Here is a 19,423-nt window from a genome sequence, read left to right on the forward strand (position 1 = left end):
GCACAGAGATACCGTGATGAGATCCTGAGGCCCATTGTCGTGACATTCATCCGCCGTCATCGCCTCATGTTTCAGGCCCCATGTCGCAAGGATCTGTACACAATCCGGAAAATGAAAAAAATGATGTATGTTACATTCAGACATTAGGCATACATAATATAATTTAGTTACTTATTTTTTATACAGTTGGGTGTTTAACCACATATTTTTAAGGGTCATTTTAGTGTTGTTATTATTAGTCTAGTTGATATGCAGCCAACAAATTGTGCATCAGCAGTAGTTTTCAAGTAAAAATCTTAAAGTGTGATTATAATATGTTTTGCATCATTTGAAGCATTTTGTACACTACACTCACATAGTCTGAGAAGACCTGTGTAAAAAATCTCAGCTAAATAAAATGCACCAATATCATAAGTGAAAGTATAAGTAAGAGACTTGTCTATGTGTGGGTGGGTAGTCTGTGTTATGTACAGCAATTACATTGGACTTTGTCTTTGAAGAGATGTTGCTGTTTATATCACCTGCATCACCTTTGCCTTCTATAGGTTAGTTGTGTAAGGTTCTGTACTTATTTTCTTAGTCAACCTTGTATTCTGTTTTGTTGTGTTCTTGAACGTAGCCCTGTTTCTTTGCGTTCCTGAATGTAGCCCTGTCTTTAATTTTTGTTCATTGATTTCACCTGTGTTAGTTACTCACCTGGTCTCATCAGCTCCTTATTTAGTTCAGTTCATTCTGTTTGTGCCTTTGTGAGGTATTGTTATTTTTGACTCTACTAACTAAGCCTTTTCCTGGCTCGTTTGTGAGAACCAGTTATAGCCTTCAGTTCTAGTTTTGATTCACCTGCGTGTTTGCCTACTTGTGTATGACCATTGCCTGCCTGTGACCACAATTCCCGGAATAAACACCTGCCACGCTCTGCGTGTGAATCTATACCTTTTTCTCCCTGACTATTCATTACAAGTTGTAGTGTGTTTGTACCTACAGTATGTGATCGACTCGTTTTTGATAGATATCTAATCACTCTGGTGTTTCTACTGTTTCGGTTGAACTCAGTCTTATGTGTCGTGTGCGTCATAGCAGCTCGGCACAGGATTTTATGCCTCCCTTATTAGCCCACACACAATACTTATTTGTAGCAGTATCAAAATAAGAAACTAACAAATAAACAGAAAAACTGTTTAATGACACATAAGGAAGAGCTATTTGATCTAAGATCATAGTAGTTAATAGTATGTTATAGTATGTTGATTGCATTTATTTCAACATACACGACCGGTCAAAGGTTTTAGAACACCTACTCATTCAAGGGTTTCTCTTTATTTTTACTATTTTCTACATTGTAGAATAATATTGAAGACATCAAAACTATGAAATAACACTTGGAATCATGAAGTAACCCAAAAAGTGTTAAACAAATCAAAATATATTTTATATTTTATATTCTTCAAATAGCCACCCTTTGCCTTGATGACAGCTTTGCACACTCTTGGCATTCTCTAAACCAGCTTCATTTGTTTTTTCAACACACAGTGCAATTTTACCAAGAAGGAGAGGGATGGAGTGCTGCATCAGATGACCAGGCCTCCACAATCCCCCAACCTCAAAAGCATGCTTTTCCAACAGTCTTGAAGGAGTTCCCACATATGCTGAGCACTTGTTGGCTGCTTTTCCTTCCGATAAAGTAAATGGCATCATTCCAAGACCATTGCTTTTTTATTGACTTAAAGGTACACTCCGTGATGTGACAGCATCATGCAAAGTGGTGCGACAAACAAGTCAAAACAACAAAACAACAGATTACAAATCACCCAAATGATGTGGCAGTCTTGGAAGATTAGAATTTTGTTTTTGTTTTCTGTAAGCCTGCTGTGAGATGATATGTATCGCTGAGTCTACCTCTCTAAACCTGTCCTCTACTGCCCTCTGACAGTCAGGAAGTGGAAATGCTGCAGAAACTGAAAGACTATGTGCCTGGAAACCCTCAAGTGAAGACTATCAGAATCCTCCTCCATGGACCAGCTGGAGCGGGAAAATCCAGCTTCATCAACTCCATCAATTGTGTGTTTCAGGGTCACATTACGAGTATCACCTTGGCCAACTTCGCTGCTGCAGGTGAAAGCATTACCAGAAAAGTAAGTTAGTTAAGTAAGTTATAAGCAAGTGTTATATGAAACCCATTGAGTGAAACCATAACATATTAAAGCAAATGGATGTGAATGTCAACCATTTTATTTTAATTATTACTGCATACTCAAATTGTATAATTCATTAGAAATGCACATCCTATTTTATAGTACGAAACCCACAAAATCTAAAAAAGAAAAACATGGAATCTATTTCCCATTGGTGTTCAATGATGTAATGTGTCTGGAGAAAGTGTCAAAGGTGTGCATAAGGTTGACATCATCAAGGCCCTAAAGAGCCATGTAAAAGAGGGCCACAAGGTAAAGTAAACAAAGCGAAACACTATATCACCAACAAGGAATCTCTGATACAGTCAGTTAGTCAGTATTGATTAAACACATTTTTTAAATTTCACTCTTGGCTAGTTTAGTCCCATATCACCATTATCAGAAGAGGATCCTGGCTACATAAATACCCACAGTTCTGAGGACAGAGTTCACTGTCTGGTCAGTGTCATATCAGCTGATAAAATGGCTGTCTTGATTGGTGTCATCCAGAAGATGAGGAACATCAGAGTAGGAGCCGCTGATATGGGTGAGAGTGCAAATTTTAGTGTCAGACCTGTGTTCAAATACTATTTAGGGTATTTCAAAAGTCATTTGGAAGTCAGTATTTTGATATATTTTATTTGAAAGTACAAGTAGTTGAATATTGGAATATACAGTATTTGGAAATACACTTGGAAAGTATTTGCATGTATTTGAAAAAATACAAATACACTTATATACTCCCATGCATTCCAATTGTAAATGAGAACTTCTCAACTTGCCTACCTGGTTAAATAAAGGTGAAATAAATAAAAAATTGGAACCAGGTCTGGTTGGTATTTGAAATAATCTATTTGGAAATAAGTATTTGAAAATACTTTCAAAGTATAAGGTAAGGGTAAGTGTATGGGTAAAGGTTAGGGTAAAGGATGTCCCAAGGAATCCTGGATAGCACTGACTAAAATGGTGCGTTGGGATGCTATCGAAAACTTTAACATTTGAAACAAGCATGGGAACAAGCATTAGTTGTTACACCTCTGTAATTACAGACTGCAATTACCACCAGTTACATGTTGTTATTACAGTGTAACTATGAATTATCACAATTCATTACAATACTTGTAATGAATTACACTGTAATAAGTCCTTATTACAGCAATCACACTGTAAGAATGACCCTTAAAATGAAGTGTTACGCAATCATTTGAAAAAACGTTCAAATACTTCCAATAGAAGTAGTTGATTTGGGCCACATTATTTGAAAATACTCAAATACACAGAAAATATGTATTTACATAGAAAATTATAAAATACACATATATTTCAACCCAGGTCAGAAAATTACTGTACATTGCTATTATTTTGATGGCTACACAAACTAATAGTATTATAGGTGTACTATGTCTTTGAGTAGGAGCGTCATCGCATTGCCCGGAGAGAAAAAGGACTGCTGGATTAAATCAGTTTGCTCTGGCAGGGATTCCCCAAACGGTTATTCTCACCAGAGTGAATGACGCCTGTCCATTGGTGAAGAAAGACCTGAAAAACATCTATCTGAGCAAGTACTCCCCTTACTAATAGTGAGCGAGCAACTTTCAAACAATGATCCCCACTCATCAAGGAAATGATGAGGAGCACTACAAAGTTTTAGGATATTTTTCAATTAAAGTAAAGGACAGTAATGTTAAGAGTACAGTAGGAAGACCAGAAAATAGTCTATAATATATTAATGTGTCATGAAAGGAGTGTGGCTATTTGGGCTGGCAAAGCGGTTTTATGGGATCTGATAAGTATGAGTTTTTCACTCCCCTGGTATTGGTTGGTCTCGGCAAGAAATTAGGAGTAAAAATGTATCTGACACCAAGACAAGACCGAGACACTCCTAGGCCGGACTTGAGTAGGCTACTACAACACTGAAGCAACTGAGGCATGCATACATTATCCAGAGTCACTAGCCTATACTAGCCTACACTGAATCATAATACAAGCGAGTCTGTCATACAGCCACATAAAACCCCACAGAATAGTGTAGGCTACTTCTTCCTGTCTTATTATAGCTTTCCTTTCACAGTGTTTGCTTATAACTGACAACCATGATCCCTCTTGAGTAGGACAATTTTGCCACTTGTTTTTTCTGTTGGTTTGTTTTAGTCTGTTGTTTAGGTCTTTGGGTTTGTGAGATAGTGGGTTACAAATACAATGTATAATTTATTGAAGAAATATGTTATTTATTGCATATATTATTTTTATATTTTATTTATTTATTATTTAGCTACTTTATTGAGGAAAACTTTACTTACCATGACTGATAGCTATCTTAAGATCAATGCACTAACTGTAAATCGCTCTGGATAAGAGCATCTGCTAAATAACTAAAATGTAATCGTTATTAGAGCAGGATCTTAAAGTATTTTGAGGACAATGGAATTTAAATAAAGATGCCTTTATTAACAGTATACTGTCGTATTACTATGGTATTACTATAATGTGTTTGACTAAATCATATGACTAGCCCTAGGCTTAACATTGTAGGCTACAAATATTCGGTAAAACTACATTGTCCACGTTAAAATATGACGTCACCACGTGATACTCAGCTGGGCTGCATTCAGGAAGTTTTTACGTTCTGGAACGTTCAATTGAACGGAAACGGTACTGAGCGACCAGTTGAATAACGTGGAGGTTGTGGGTTGGGGAAACTGATGTATAATAATAACGGTTGCGGGAACGCTGTAAGCATGGCCACCGCCCTTTAAATACGCCACTCGTTGCTTCAAGTCACACCTCACCACACCTACCAAACGGGAGCAAACGTACCTCAGTCTGTTCAAGAACGTACGAAAACGTTTTTGAAAACGTGTCGTTCAGTACAAACAGTTCTGCAACGTAGCAAACGTTCAAGTGAACTGAACGCACCTCTGTTGTGAGAGAACGGAACCGGAGGAAAAAAAGTATCCACGTATATCGAACGCTTCCAGTGAGGGACAATTACACGGATATTGCCATTTCAATTCAAGCTTTTAAAGGGAATACACATTCGATTTTCTTAAAGAAAATAACGGAATTCATAGTGGCGGGGTAAGTGTAAATCCTATTCACAGGACCCATTTGTTCAAGGAAGGGAAGAAAATGGAGTTGGAAGACGGAGTAGTGTACCAGGACGACCCGGGGACATCGGCTATGATGTCGGAGCGGGTATCGGGCCTGGCCAACTCCATCTACCGCGAGTTCGAGAAACTGATAGGAAAATACGACGAAGATGTGGTGAAAGAACTGATGCCGCTCGTCGTGGCTGTGCTGGAGAACCTGGATTCGGTGTTCGCGGAAAACCAGGAGCATGAAGTGGAGCTAGAACTGTTAAAGGAGGACAACGAACAGCTCATCACGCAGTATGAACGGGAGAAAGCGCTGAGGAAACACGCAGAGGAGGTGAGTCCGGGCAGCGAAAGACGGAGAGAGGGAGTGAGATGGAGGACATTGACAGCGGATTTTAAACGCTGCCTCTCGCTGCAAGGCCACGCAAGCCAGTGTTTTTCATCACCAAAGCATCCCTACCGATGTCTATGTGTAGTGTAGAACATGCACGTGGTGCAACGTTGTCAACAAGGGATACCCACGAGGCTAATAATCTTATTGTGCAAGGAGAGCCACGTTCGTAATATCTGCTTCCCAGTTAGAGGAGTAACTGTGTGATTAGTTTAGCATCATGCTAACAGTAGCCTACCCATCCATGGTGGATTGATTCACAGTAGCCTCAATTTCATCATCATGCACTAACACACACAGAATGCCCGAGACCTAGATGTTTTTCTCCTCCAAGTTTATAGGTGCGCTTTTGATGTTGCCATGAGAGGACGTAGCCCCCAGTTACATTCAACCATCCATCCTTTTTTGTCAGACTGTTTGCCTGCTTGGCTATTGTAGTTGACAGAAACAGCTGTCAGCCTCCTATCACTTTGCATGCAAATATCTTTAGTACATTGTTTCTTCTCCAAAGATAGACAGAGACACTGGGAGAACAGTCTTCCTGTCGCGGTAAATCCAGTCATGTCATCAGAAACATCCCACCTGTGTTCTGCTCTCATAGCCATTTGCCCCTGTCTAGACCAATGATGTGTATTAACCCTGGATGACTGACAGGGGGTGCTGTATTTAAGCCACCTAGCAGTCATCTTGGTACTTATCAATTGTAAAAAAAAAACAACCATTTTGGAAGCTATAGAAATGCATTTATCAATGTCTACATTTGTTTTTGCCACGCCTATTATAGTACAGACACTTTAATGCAGACTTTAAGTAAGTCAGGTGAGAGGCAGCTTCACCGCTGCGCCCTCCTCTGACTGACCATCAGATGCAGACCATCAGTCCCAGTAAATAAATGCAAATGATTATGCTCAGTGCCTTGCAAGTAATACCAACAAATGTTCTATTACCAGTGTGATCATATACCTAAAATGTTTTAATATAATTTCAAAATGGTCTGAGAAGAACAACTTTGGCAGGGCAATTCAAGCATAGCCAACATGCAGTGATGATGTATTGGGCCTATAGTCTACTGCACAAACCTCATTGCTACAGAACTGTTTTTAATTGGTTAATGTTGCATAGGTTTAGGTTTAAAACAAAATCTGAGCGGTAGATCCCGGATTGCATTTAGACTCAAAGTGATCTTGCATCAGTAAAGGTTGGTGACCACTGCTCTAAACTAAAGCATCAGTAATCAGACAAGAGTATAGACAAATACAGCCAGGCTATTATACAGCGTCCATAAGTGGGCAGCACTTACCTATTGTAGTCTAGGAAAAACCCTTAACTGTTTATGAATGAGTAGTTACACACTTACATTTATGAGAAGGGTGAATCAGGACTCATGTTATAGAGACAAACATTCCTAATCGAGCAAGGTACATTGGACACGCGCACGCACACACACACACACACACACACACACACACACACACACACACACACACACACAGAAGATGCTGTATTCTGCCTCAGAAGCAGCAGGTTTAGTGACTCAGCAGTTTATCATGACTGCTCATCGGATGGAGAGAGGAGGAGAGGATGAGGTGAGAAAGGACAGAACAGAATTAAGAGGACAGGACAAGCGAGTGGAGAAGAGGAGGGGAGATCAAACATAACTGGGTTTTACTGGCACTTGCAGTATGAAGGGCTTTCATGCTATATCTGCAATCACACCTTTTCTCACTGTATCATCCTGAATGTAATCATGACATTGCTATTCAAATATGTAAAAATATAAAATAATCCGGAGTGTATAATACTGTGAGAATAAAGTTCCTTCTGTCAGTTCCATCCGTCAGTCTGCATCGTTTCAACTGCTTTGGATATGCGTCTGGGCGGCAGGAAGCCTAGTGGTTAGATGCAGGTAGCGTAGTGGATAGAGTCAAGTAGCCTAGTGGTTAGAGCGTTGGACCTGTAACTGAAAGGTTGCTAGATCAAATCCCTACCCCTGAACAACACAGTTAACCCACTGTTCCTAAGCTGTCATTGTAAGTAAGAATTTGTTCTTAACTTCTTTGGGCTGACAGCACTTTCACTGGCTGATATGACAACAGCCAGTGAAAGTACAGGGCGTCAAATTCAAAACAACAGAAATCTCATAATTAAAATTCCTCAGACATACAAGTATCTTATACCATTTTAAAGGTACTCTTGTTGTTAATCCCCACCACAGTGTCCGATTTCAAAAACGATTTACAGCGAAAGCACCACAAACGATTATGTTAGGTCACCGCCAAGTCACAGAAAAAGACAGCCATTTTTCCAGCCAAAGAGAGGAGTCACAAAAAGAAGAAATAGAGATAAAATGAATCACTAACCTTTGATGATCTTCATCAGATGACACTCATGGGACTTCATGTTACACAATACATGTATTTTTTGTTCGATAAAGTTCATATTTATATCCAAAAATCTGAGTTTACATTGGCGCGTTATATTCAGTAGTTCCAAAACATCGGGTGATTTTGCAGAGAGCCACATCAATTTACAGAAATACTCATCATATAAATGTTGATGAAAATACAAGTATTATACATGGAACTTTAGATTAACTTTTCCTTAATGCAACCGCTGTGTCAGATTTCAAAAAAGCTTTCCCGAAAAAGCACACCATGCAATAATCTGAGTAGAGCGCTAAGACAAGACAACAAGCCAAACAGATATCCACCATCTTTTGTAGTCAACATAAATCAGAAATAGCATTATAAATATTCACTTACCTTTGATGATCTTCATCAGAATGCACTCCCAGGAATCCCAGTTCCACAATAAATGTTTGATTTGTTCGATAAAGTTCATTATTTATGTCTAAATACCTCCTTGTTGTTCTCCCAGTAATCCAAATCCATGACGCGCGAGCAAACAAAGCAGACGAAAAGTATTTTTTTTTTGTCACAGCCCGTAGAAACTTGTCAAACGATGTATGGAATCAATCTTTAGGATGTTTTTAACATAAATCTTCAATTATGTTCCAACCGGACAATTCCATTGTCTGTAGAAGAGCAATGGAACTCAAGCTAACTCTCACGTGAACACGCATTTTCAGGTCTTGGCACTCTGCCAGACACCTGGCTCAAAGAGCTCTCATTTCCCCCTCCTTTATAGTAGAGGCATCAAACAAGTTTCTAAAGACTGTTGACATCTAGTGGAAGCCGTAGGAAGTGCAAAAGGACCAATATCCCACTGTAAGTTCAATAGGGGCTGAGTTGAAAATCGACCAACCTCAGATTTCCCACTTCCTGGTTGGATTTTTTCTCAGGTTTTTGTCTGCCATTTGAGTTCTGTTATACTCACAGACATCATTCAAACTTCAGAGTCTTTTCTATCCAATACTACTAATAATATGCATATATTAGCATCTGGGACTGAGTAGGAGGCAGTTTACTCTGGGCACCTTTTTCATCCAAGCTACTCAATACTGCCCCCAGCCATAAGAAGTTTTAACTGACTTGCCTTGTTAAATAAAGGTTAAATGAAAAAATAGTGTCTTAAGCTCCTCCCTCTAGTAAATATAACATATTAAGCTCCTCCCTCTAGTAAAGGTAACATATTAAGCTCCTCTAGTAAAGGTAAAGAAATAGAAGAGGAACTTAGCATCTATCCAGGCCCATACACAGTCATGACCCTACCTCAGTGGGCAGAACGATCACCATAGAGCTAAAGGTTGCCTTACCCCTACAGCAGACCTAGGATCAGCTCATCCTACCACAATTTTTACCTCAGCCATTTGGGGTTAAAATAACAAAACTGAGCTTTGATCAGTGGTTACAGACAACTTCATCCAAGACTCCGAGACTGGGACTACAGAGAGACAGACGGTCTGAATCACATCCAATTCTCCTTCACTAAGACTCAGGGCCAGGCAGCAATAGGTCCACCAAACACACACACACGGACACAAACCAGACTGGGCTGTGCAGTTCGGCTTCACTTGCTGCACTGCCCAGTCTGGTTTGACCTATTTCTGTGTGTGTTTTGGTTTGTGTCCATGTGTGTGTGTGTTTGGTGGACCTTTTGCTGCCTGGCCCTGAGTCTTAGTGAAGGAGAATTGGATGTGATTCAGACCGTCTGTCTCTCTGTAAATTGCAATGCCTATTTCTACACTCAGCGTGTGGTGCTGTTTTAGGCCCCTCCGCTCTGTCCAGGCTGTGACAGAGACAGTGAGACACACACACACACACTCCAGCCCGCCTTGGGTTTCTTAATCCCAGGAAGCCCTGTGTTCCCCAGAAAAGATGCAGATGAGGAGGAGGGGGGGTGGGGACCGAGGTTTTCGTATTGTAGGCTGTGTGGGTTATGATTTCTAGGTCATGTGATTCTTTGTGATGGCCAGGGCTCAATGAGATGGAGCGACTTCCCTGTGCCTTGGCTTCTATTACGTACTCTTGGGCCTGGTGTTGCACCATAAACCTTCCCCATTTTACTCAATATTGACCTACTCTGTTTCCAAGGGAATGGTTTGTCAAACCCTCTTGGATTTTATCCAGGAGAAAATAAAGAGCAACATCTGTTCCCCTAATGTCTTATAGGCCACTCTGAAATATAAAAAGGAAATGCCACATTGCTGCTCATGTTCCTAAGTGATGTTATTATAACAACGTTTCCACCCTTAGGTCTTCATCAGGCAAAAGTACCTGGATGTGCGTGTGTTCTTCAGCTTTTATAGGCCACTCTGCCACGTATTGATTCTGTTGTCGTTATTTAACAGATCGCTCAAATCGAAAACACAAACCTGTAAAAATAAAAAGGGTGTTTGGGTATGTGCATCTTCACCACTATGAGGAGTAAAGTCTCCATGATATAGTAGTTTATCACGCAGTTCCCTTTGTACAAATTATTGATACACTGTTTGACTGTTTATATAAATGTGAGTGAGCGTAAGTAGGTTTCACTCCAGTTCGACATTCATCCCTAAGGTGTGGTTATAAACTGACACTTTACAGACATGTGGCAAGTAATACTTCATCCGTAACCGATGTTATGAATCTACATGGATGCAAACAATGGCCGCTCCCTCAGAGGTGGCACCACCGGTTCAAAAGTGGTGTGGCAAAATTAGTCTGTGTCTCTTCTGGGGCCTGGAGTTTTTCCTGATCATGACCTGGTCAGGTAAAACTCTGGGTCCTATTCACAGGCTATGTCAAAATATTCTTATTATACACAGCTTCCCTTTTCATCTGTGCTATGACTATAGGCCTGTGGTTTTAATTGTCTGGTCATGTGAATTGAAAACAATCTTGACCTAAAATGGCTCAAACTATCTGTAAGGGAGTGTGTAACTGGCGGGAAGTCAGGCGCAGGAGAGCAAAACTGGGTAATCAACGGAGCAGTTTTATTCATAAAAACCCCCGGAAACCAGAACAACAAACAAATGAGTACAAAACCCGTCGCGCACCAGAGAAAACGTGCACATGCACTTACAATAAACATTTCCGCACAAAGACATGGGGGGAACAGAGGGTTAAATACATAACATGTAATGAGGGAAATTAGACCAGGTGTTTGGGAAGACAAGACAAAACAAAAGGAAAATTAAAGTGGATCGATGATGGCTAGAAGACCGGCGACGCCGAAGTCGTGACACTATCACAAACCTTGTTGTTATTCATTCTGAATATAATATCAAAAGAGCCAGAGACAACAACTTCAGTGGACAACATAGTCTGTAGTTTAGTGAACTACTAAAGCAGGGCTGAGCGTTATGCAAAGTATGGTTACAATGACCTTAAATATTAATTACACTCTACACACACACAATGTTAAGCAGTGTACTTTGAAAAATAAATACAGAAAGGTTTCAATGTAGAAAGTTTACATTTTATGTCATCTGATTAAAGATGCTCTTCTGCAATTAATTCTGTAAGCTTTATGTAAGGCAGGGTTACATTTAACACTATACACAGTAGACTTTGTAACAGTTTTTTTATGTGTAAGTTATAAAACCACTAACCTTGTGTTGTTGTCTAACAATGTTGTTATTATGATGGCTGGCCAGCCTAGTGAAGCAAAGACACAGCCAAGGCTTGTTCATCAGAGTAGTGACTGACTCATCTACAATTCACCTTGCATCATATGTAACTAGGCCTACTCATTATTATTTGTAAATTAGTCAGTCACCATTTACCTACAATGCATCACATATAAACCCAGCAAAAAAATTATCTTCCCTTTTTCAGGACCCTGTCTTTCAAAGATAATTCATAAAAATCAAAATAACTTTACAGATCTTCATTGTAAAGGGTTTAACACTGTTTCCCACCTGTGGAACGGTCGTTAAGACACTAACAGCTTACGGATGGTAGGCAATTAAGGTCACAGTTATGAAAACTTAGGACACTACAGAGGCCTTTCTACTGACTCTGAAAAACACCAAAAGAAAGATGCCCAGGGTCCCTGCTCATCTGCGTGAATGTGCTTTAAGCATGCTGCAAGGAGGCATGAGAACTGCAGATGTGGCCAGGGCAATAAATTGCAATGTCTGTACTGTGAGATGCCTAAGACAGCGCTACAGGGAGACAGGACGGACAGCTGATCGTCCTCGCAGTGGCAGACCATGTGTAACAACACCTGCACAGGATCGGTACATCCAGACATCACACCTGCGGGACAGGTACAGGATGGCAACAACAACTGCCCGAGTTACACCAGGAACGCACAATCCCTCCATCAGTGCTCAGACTGTCTGCAATAGGCTGAGAGAGGCTGGACTGAGGGCTTGTAGGCCTGTTGTAAGGCAGGTCCTCACCAGACATCACAGGCAACAACGTCACCTATGGGCACAAACCCACCATCGCTGGACCAGACAGGACTGGCAAAAAGTGCTCTTCACTGACGAGTCGCGGTTTTGTTCAAACCAGGGGTGATGGTTGGATTCGCATTTATCGTTGAAGGAATGAGCGTTACACCATTACACCGGGGCCTGTACTCTGGAGCGGGATCGATTTGGAGGTGGAGTGTCCGTCATGGTCTGGGGCGGTGTGTCACAGCATCATCGGACTGAGCTTGTTGTCATTGCAGACAATCTCAACGCTGTGCGTTACAGGAAAGACATCCTCCTCCCTCATGTGGTACCCTTCCTGCAGGCTCATCCTGACATGACCCTCCAGCATGACAATGCCACCAGCCGTACTGCTCGTTCTGTGCGTGATTTCCTGCAAGACAGGAATGTCAGTGTTCTGCCATGGCCAGCTAAGAGCCCGGATCTCAATCCCACTGAGCACGTCTGGGACCTGTTGGATCGGAGGGTGAGGACATGGACCATTCCCCCCAGAAATGTCCGGGAACTTGCAGGTGCCTTGGTGGAAGAGTGGGGTAACATCTCACAGCAAGAACTGGCAAATCTGGTGCAGCCCACGAGGAGGAGATGCACTGCAGTATTTAATACAGCTGGTGGCCACACCAGATACTGACTGTCACTTTTGATTTTGACCCCCCCCTTTGTTCAGGGACACATTATTCAATTTCTGTTAGTCACATGTCTGTGGAACTTGTTCATTTTATGTCTCAGTTGTTGAATCTTGTTATGTTCATACAAATATTTACACATGTTAAGTTTGTTGAAAATGAACACAGTTGACAGTGAGAGGACGTTTCTTTTTTTTGCTGAGTTGAGATGTTCTCGACCATGGACAGTGAAAACATATTTCACCCTTCAAGACTCTGCTTGCCTAGACTCACTACACTGCTTCCAACAACACCTTGTTGGGACATGAGACGGTCAATGAAACACCAACATTTCAGATGACACAAACTGACACGGGTAGTACTCCAAAACAAATGATGCAATTTTAACCATCGGTTCAAGAAGTATCTCTGGGTAGGCCAAGGGGCCTCGTTCAGAAGAGCAACATTAGATAACTAAAGTGTTGCAGTGGAGAGTGGAGATGATGACAGGGCAGTCCGTGTCCCAAATGGCATCCTATTTCCTATATAGTACACTACTTTTGACCAGAGCCCTAAGGGCCCATTTGGCGCACTACATAGGGAATAAGTTGCCATTTGGGATGCAAACTAACTGTTGAACTGCATTAACCAGAGTCCCGATGAGGGGTGTTATGAATCATGGGGATATGGAATGTTCCATGCTGTGATTCCTCATATGCATCATCTCCTCTCTCCTTTCCTCTTTATTGTGTCCATCCTTCCCAGCATAGGTTGGTTCCCTGGTGCTCACTGTAGGAACTGATTGCCTGTCAAATCCATATATTCAATTATTAAATCAACTACTTTCAACATTTTAATTGAAAATAATATACCCCTTTTCATGAAGTAGATTTTATTGAATGCTACTCATTCTGTTGCACTCTATTCTAACCAAACCTGCATTACCAGTTCATATCAGTAGGTGTCACTATGCGCTAGCTAATGTGTGGTCATATTGTCTGTAGACTGCTTTGTGGTGGAATTTGTATGTTTTTTACTTTTAAGACAGGGAAATTTGCAACACAAACCTTTGTGAATAATCACCAGCTGTGCAAATAAAATAATATGCCAATGAACATTACTGGACTAACAAACTGTCTGACTAACCTTTCCAGGAACTTCCGTATCCATTGTCCTGGGTAGCAGCAGCAGATCGTTTCATCTTCTTTATCCTGTGCCAAACACATTTATTCAGTGAGTCTAAATCATAATGTTAGTTGCTGGCTGCATGATTGCATCAACCTAGCTAGCTAATGTTAGGCTACTCTAAAGCTAACGTTAGTAATTTTGTTAGCTAGCTAGCTAGCTATAGATTGGATCATTCTAGATCGTTTTAGATGACTAAACTGCTTTTATTAACTGCTTTTATTCACACATGCCTTGTTTTCCATGAAAATGTGTGTTCACTCATGAGGAGGGTTTCCACTAGATAACACGACCACAAAGTCAGATTGCTCCAGGATTCCACACTGGAGAGGAGCGTGAGCGAAGAAATAAACCAAGTGCAGAGTCAAAAAACGATGTGCTGGTGCAACCAAAAAGAGTTGCTGAGAGGCGTGGTTGATTAGGCTCTGTAGGCTGTAGCTAGGAGACCACTGTGACTGACAAGTGAATCCACCTGTCACAGCGAGCATGGGGGTTACCATGTGAAATCCCAGGGACAGGGTGTTATTCACTAAAACATGTAAACGGGCTGAAATTGGGGGAGGTACTATGTCAACTTGTCCAATAAGAAATGCCTGCTTTCTTTTCTGTTGCAAAATGTTTTTCTATGACGTGAACTATTGAATTTGTCTGGTAAACGTGTTCAATGCCGCTGTATTCACACCAGATTGAAGTACTGGGGGAAAGGCTGTCTTGCCACACGTTTTCCAGCGGCTCTGCGCTCCCTGGTTTGTTCTTCTAGGGGAGAGGAGCACAGAAGGCCTGGATAATACAGTATGGTGGCCAGATGATTAGCTGCGGCCTTTCTTGCTGTGTTGAACGTTACAGGTAGAAATGTATTGTATAGAATGTCATGGCTTTGTTTAATGATGAAAAAATAGAATTATCTGATGTACTGTAGGTAGCTCTAATTTCAATGCATCTATAAATGTGAAAACAGAAAAGAAGAAAGGAGAGGACTGAAGAGCAGGCTAGAGTAAAGGATTACAGCTGGCAGGATGTGGAAACACACACACACACACACTGGCTTTCTGTCCAGGACACACTTCTCTGACACACCAGGAGGATGTGGGAGGGGAGGGGACCTGCATTTCTGGGTGAACAGAAGACTTCCAGATCCTCTCTATCCTGTGGGAGTGTAACGTAGTAGTAGACATCCCTGCTTCTTAGAGTGTAGTCTAGACTATGTTGTGGCAGTAGATACACATGTACCCCTCTGCATAACGTACAGGGGGGTCCTGTATTTGGTCAAATAATAATTCTGCTTTCTATATTCGCAGTGTCTCTTTTAAACTGTATTACGCAATGTGTGGTGTGTGTGTGTGGTGTGAGAGAGTGGTGTGTGTGTGTGTATATATGTCACTGACGAGAGAGAGTTACTGAGAGTCCTCTGTGTGTCTCTGAGCAGAAGTTCATGGAGTTTGAGGACAGTCAGGAGCAGGAGAAGAAGGACCTTCAGAACCATGTGGGCAGAATGGAGTCCCACTCCCGCCAGCTGGAACTCAAGATCAAGAACTACGCAGACCAAAGTAAGTTTACACACACACACACACACACACACACACACACACACACACACACACATAGGCTGAATCCCAAATCAACCCCTTACCCTCCCCTTACCCTCACTTGCACGTTCACACGCACCTCCGCCATTTGCACAAGTGTCCCAGAGCCGAGTGAGTGAAAACTATCGAGGGTGTGTAGGGGCTTATTAGCCCCTCCGGTAGGCACTTCGACTGAGCCTGCAACACTGCCTGCTCCATAGCAAAGTTCAATCCCATAAAGCACTGCGTTATTTTTGAGTTTGCCCAATTTCACACAAAAGAATGGAGAGACGTGCCTTATGCATTTGTTTATGTCTAATGTCGAGACTTGACACATGTAAAAGATGAAATACCTCCCAAATTAAATGTTTAACTGTTGCTGAGGTTTAGATTTTGTAAAACGACAGGGTGGATTTGTTCACTTGAAATTCATGCTTGTTTTATTATTTAAAAGTGGAACATGAATTGCATCATTCAAGTCAGGAGTGTGTCCTGACGATGATGGGTTTATTGATCCCCTCGTCACTCTCTGGAAGTCACCCTCAGAGTTTCGTCAGCAACACGTGACAACGGAGTGATTTGGTAGGGGCAAGGAGGTGGTTCTCCTCTTTCTCCTCTCTCCCTCTCACACTGAATCCACACATACATTACCCACCCACCCACACACCTACATACATGCATTTCACATCATTGGTATGCCTACCATTTTGCACACAGCAGTCCATATATAGCATCTCCATGGAGCCCAGTGCAAATGTATTTCCACACACACACACACACACACACACACACACACACACACACACACACACACACACACACACACACACACACACACACACACACACACACACACACACACACACACACACACACACACACACACACACACACACACACACACACACACACACACACACACACACACACACTCTTTTTGGGTAACAGTAATGGGATTACAGGATTACTGTTACTCCCATCCTCTTTAAGTGGCAGCCAGGCACCACATCCTTTAGGGAACACAAGCATCCACAGTCTGATGTGATAGCTCAAACCTCTGTTAGCAATGACGTATTGAGGAGGAGAGAACCACAGCTTCATAAACTGACATACTGCTGTTGTTCTTCAGTCTTAGGAAAATGCCAATCTGACTGCCAGTTCCTGCTTCAGCCATTTCCTTTATTGTTGTCATGCTAAACAATTGCTAAAGCAGAAACAGACTGGCAATCCAGGACTGGGAAATGCAGATTGTAACGGCACACGCCCTGTGTGTATAAACAGTCACGAGTCCCATCTGTGTAGTTAACCATCTGTAGAGCACGCTGCCCTGGCTGCTGCCACTCCCAGTCTGTGGTGAATAATTCATGGGTCATGATGCTGTTCCAGACAGGCGTTCTCCAACCAGGGCAGAGTCCACAGCTACTCTGTGTAGAGTAGTCCACAGCTACTCTGTGTAGAGTAGTCCACAGCTACTCTGTGTAGAGTAGTCCACAGCTACTCTGTGTAGAGTAGTCCACAGCTACTCTGTGTAGAGTAGCCCACAAGCTAATCTGTGGATAGTCTTGAACAGCAGGCATCTTCTCTTACTTGCCCTCCTACTTCAATTGGGAAGCTTGTATGAAAGGAGAAGATGATTGGACTTTCAGATCCGTGGTTACTTTGCAGGACAATGCTACACTAGACTGCTGTTTAGACATGGTGTGTATCTGCAGCAGGGTTGTGGTCAATTCCAGTAAATTCTGGAAGTACACTGAAATTCCAATTATTTTCAATGCTTTTCACTTATGAAAATTGGATTTTGGTTTACTTTCTGAATTGCCTGGAATTAAAATGGAATTGACCCTAACCCTGATCTACACACACAACTCTTGGTTTCTTTGACAATGGCGTTCATTGTCTTTTGTCAAAAGAAACAGAATATTGCGTAGATGCAGTTCTTCCTCTCACCCAGTCCACCCAACAGAGTGAGCCAACGTTCTAAACACACTAACTCGGTCTACATCATACCCACTCTCGCCACTCCTCAGAGAAGGACCACATAGCTGTCCTGCGGATGCCTGTAGGGCAGGCAGAGAGAAAGGCCCCTCCCATAGCTGGCCACAGTCACTGTGGTTCGTATGAATGGCTGGGAAGTATTTCCACCACAATGTGCATGTTAATGTAATACACTGCACCGATTCTTAAAAAACGTGATGAATCAATCCATCCATATGTGGTGACGGTTAGGCACCAGGCTAGACATGTACAGTATACATGGTATATGGGTGCAGTTGTATAGCACATACAGTATACATGGTATATGGGTGCAGTTGTATAGCACATACAGTATACATGGTATATGGGTGCAGTTGTATAGCACATACAGTATACATGGTATATGGGTGCAGTTGTATAGCACATACAGTATATGGCTCTGGCTAATTAGCCCTAAAACAGGGAGACAGACCTATCTACCTACCTACCTACCTACCTACCTACCTACCTACCTGCCTACCTAATCCGGAGTCAGAACAACCTGTCCTCCTCTATGTGATGTGGAGTAGTGGTCCCTCATTCAGGAGATGTGTAATGGCTTGATATAATATCAATAACACCACATGGAGATTATGTTAATTAGGGAGATGGGGATGCGGCCCTTATCATGTAATCTACAGTCAGATAGAATGAATTCATTGGTCCCTGCCATGCTGATCAAAGGGAATTCATCCACCAAAGAGGATCTGATCATACTGTAATGAAGACCCATGAATAACGACACGCTGCACCCACTACTGGACTGCACTGCCAGTCCGATGACATCATCATAAATGGCCCACCACCACAGCCTTGTGTGACATGCGTTCCTAGTGCCAGTAGGCTACATCATGGAAATGGTACTGTTGACCTTGTTGTAGTGGTGCCATGTTCCCATGTTATATCATTCTCCCAGTACGCAATTATCTGACTTTACAGATTATTCTAGGGTTATCCCTGTACCAGAACATCACCACGAAAACCTCATAGCCGCTTCAACTCTGTTTGATCTAGACACAGAGTGGAGATGCTCTGTTTCATCTAGACACAGAGTGGAGATGCTCTGTTTGATCTAGACACAGAGTGGAGATGCTCTGTTTGATCTAGACACAGAGTGGAGATGCTCTGTTTGATCTAGACACAGAGTGGAGATGCTCTGTTTCATCTAGACACAGAGTGGAGATGCTCTGTTTCATCTAGACACAGAGTGGAGATGCTCTGTTTGATCTAGACACAGAGTGGAGATGCTCTGTTTGATCTAGACACAGAGTGGAGATGCTCTGTTTGATCAGTATACATCAACAGCACATATCAATTCATCACATGAAGTTACCCCGCCCTTATTTTTCTTTCACATCAGAAACAAACACAGAATCCCTCTAGAATAGTCATGGCATTTTCAATTCAAACATTACCATAACATCACAGCAGTATTTTCAATTCAAACAGTACCCCAGTGTCCCAGCAGCGTTTGAAGAGTGTTAATGTCAGTGTAATTGATAGTATCCCTGTGCTGTGCTCCGGCTGTTGTGCTGCTCAATGCCAGGTTTTAGGCTAAACCAGACAGACTAATGGGAG

At 41.9% G+C, this 19,423-nt stretch overlaps 1 protein-coding gene across 9 annotated transcripts in view; it reads left to right on the top strand.

The window, feature by feature from the left end:
* The first annotated feature begins 5,071 nt into the window (after window positions 1-5,071).
* Window positions 5,072-19,423, top strand: part of LOC139573982 (C-Jun-amino-terminal kinase-interacting protein 4-like) — a 55,641-nt gene continuing 41,289 nt past the window's right edge. For 5 of the 9 annotated variants that reach the window (XM_071398035.1, XM_071398098.1, XM_071398028.1 and 2 more), the window contains exons 1-2: window positions 5,073-5,600; window positions 15,694-15,814. In XM_071398035.1, the coding sequence (XP_071254136.1) occupies window positions 5,301-5,600; window positions 15,694-15,814 (421 nt within the window). In that variant the 5' untranslated portion in view covers window positions 5,073-5,300. Of the gene's footprint in view, window positions 5,601-15,693; window positions 15,815-19,423 lie in introns of all 9 variants that reach the window. The other 4 variants (XM_071398065.1, XM_071398080.1, XM_071398087.1 and 1 more) reach the window with 2 other exon arrangements.

Source organism: Salvelinus alpinus, chromosome 1 (genome assembly GCF_045679555.1).
Source record: "Salvelinus alpinus chromosome 1, SLU_Salpinus.1, whole genome shotgun sequence".
NCBI classification, from domain to species: domain Eukaryota; kingdom Metazoa; phylum Chordata; class Actinopteri; order Salmoniformes; family Salmonidae; genus Salvelinus; species Salvelinus alpinus.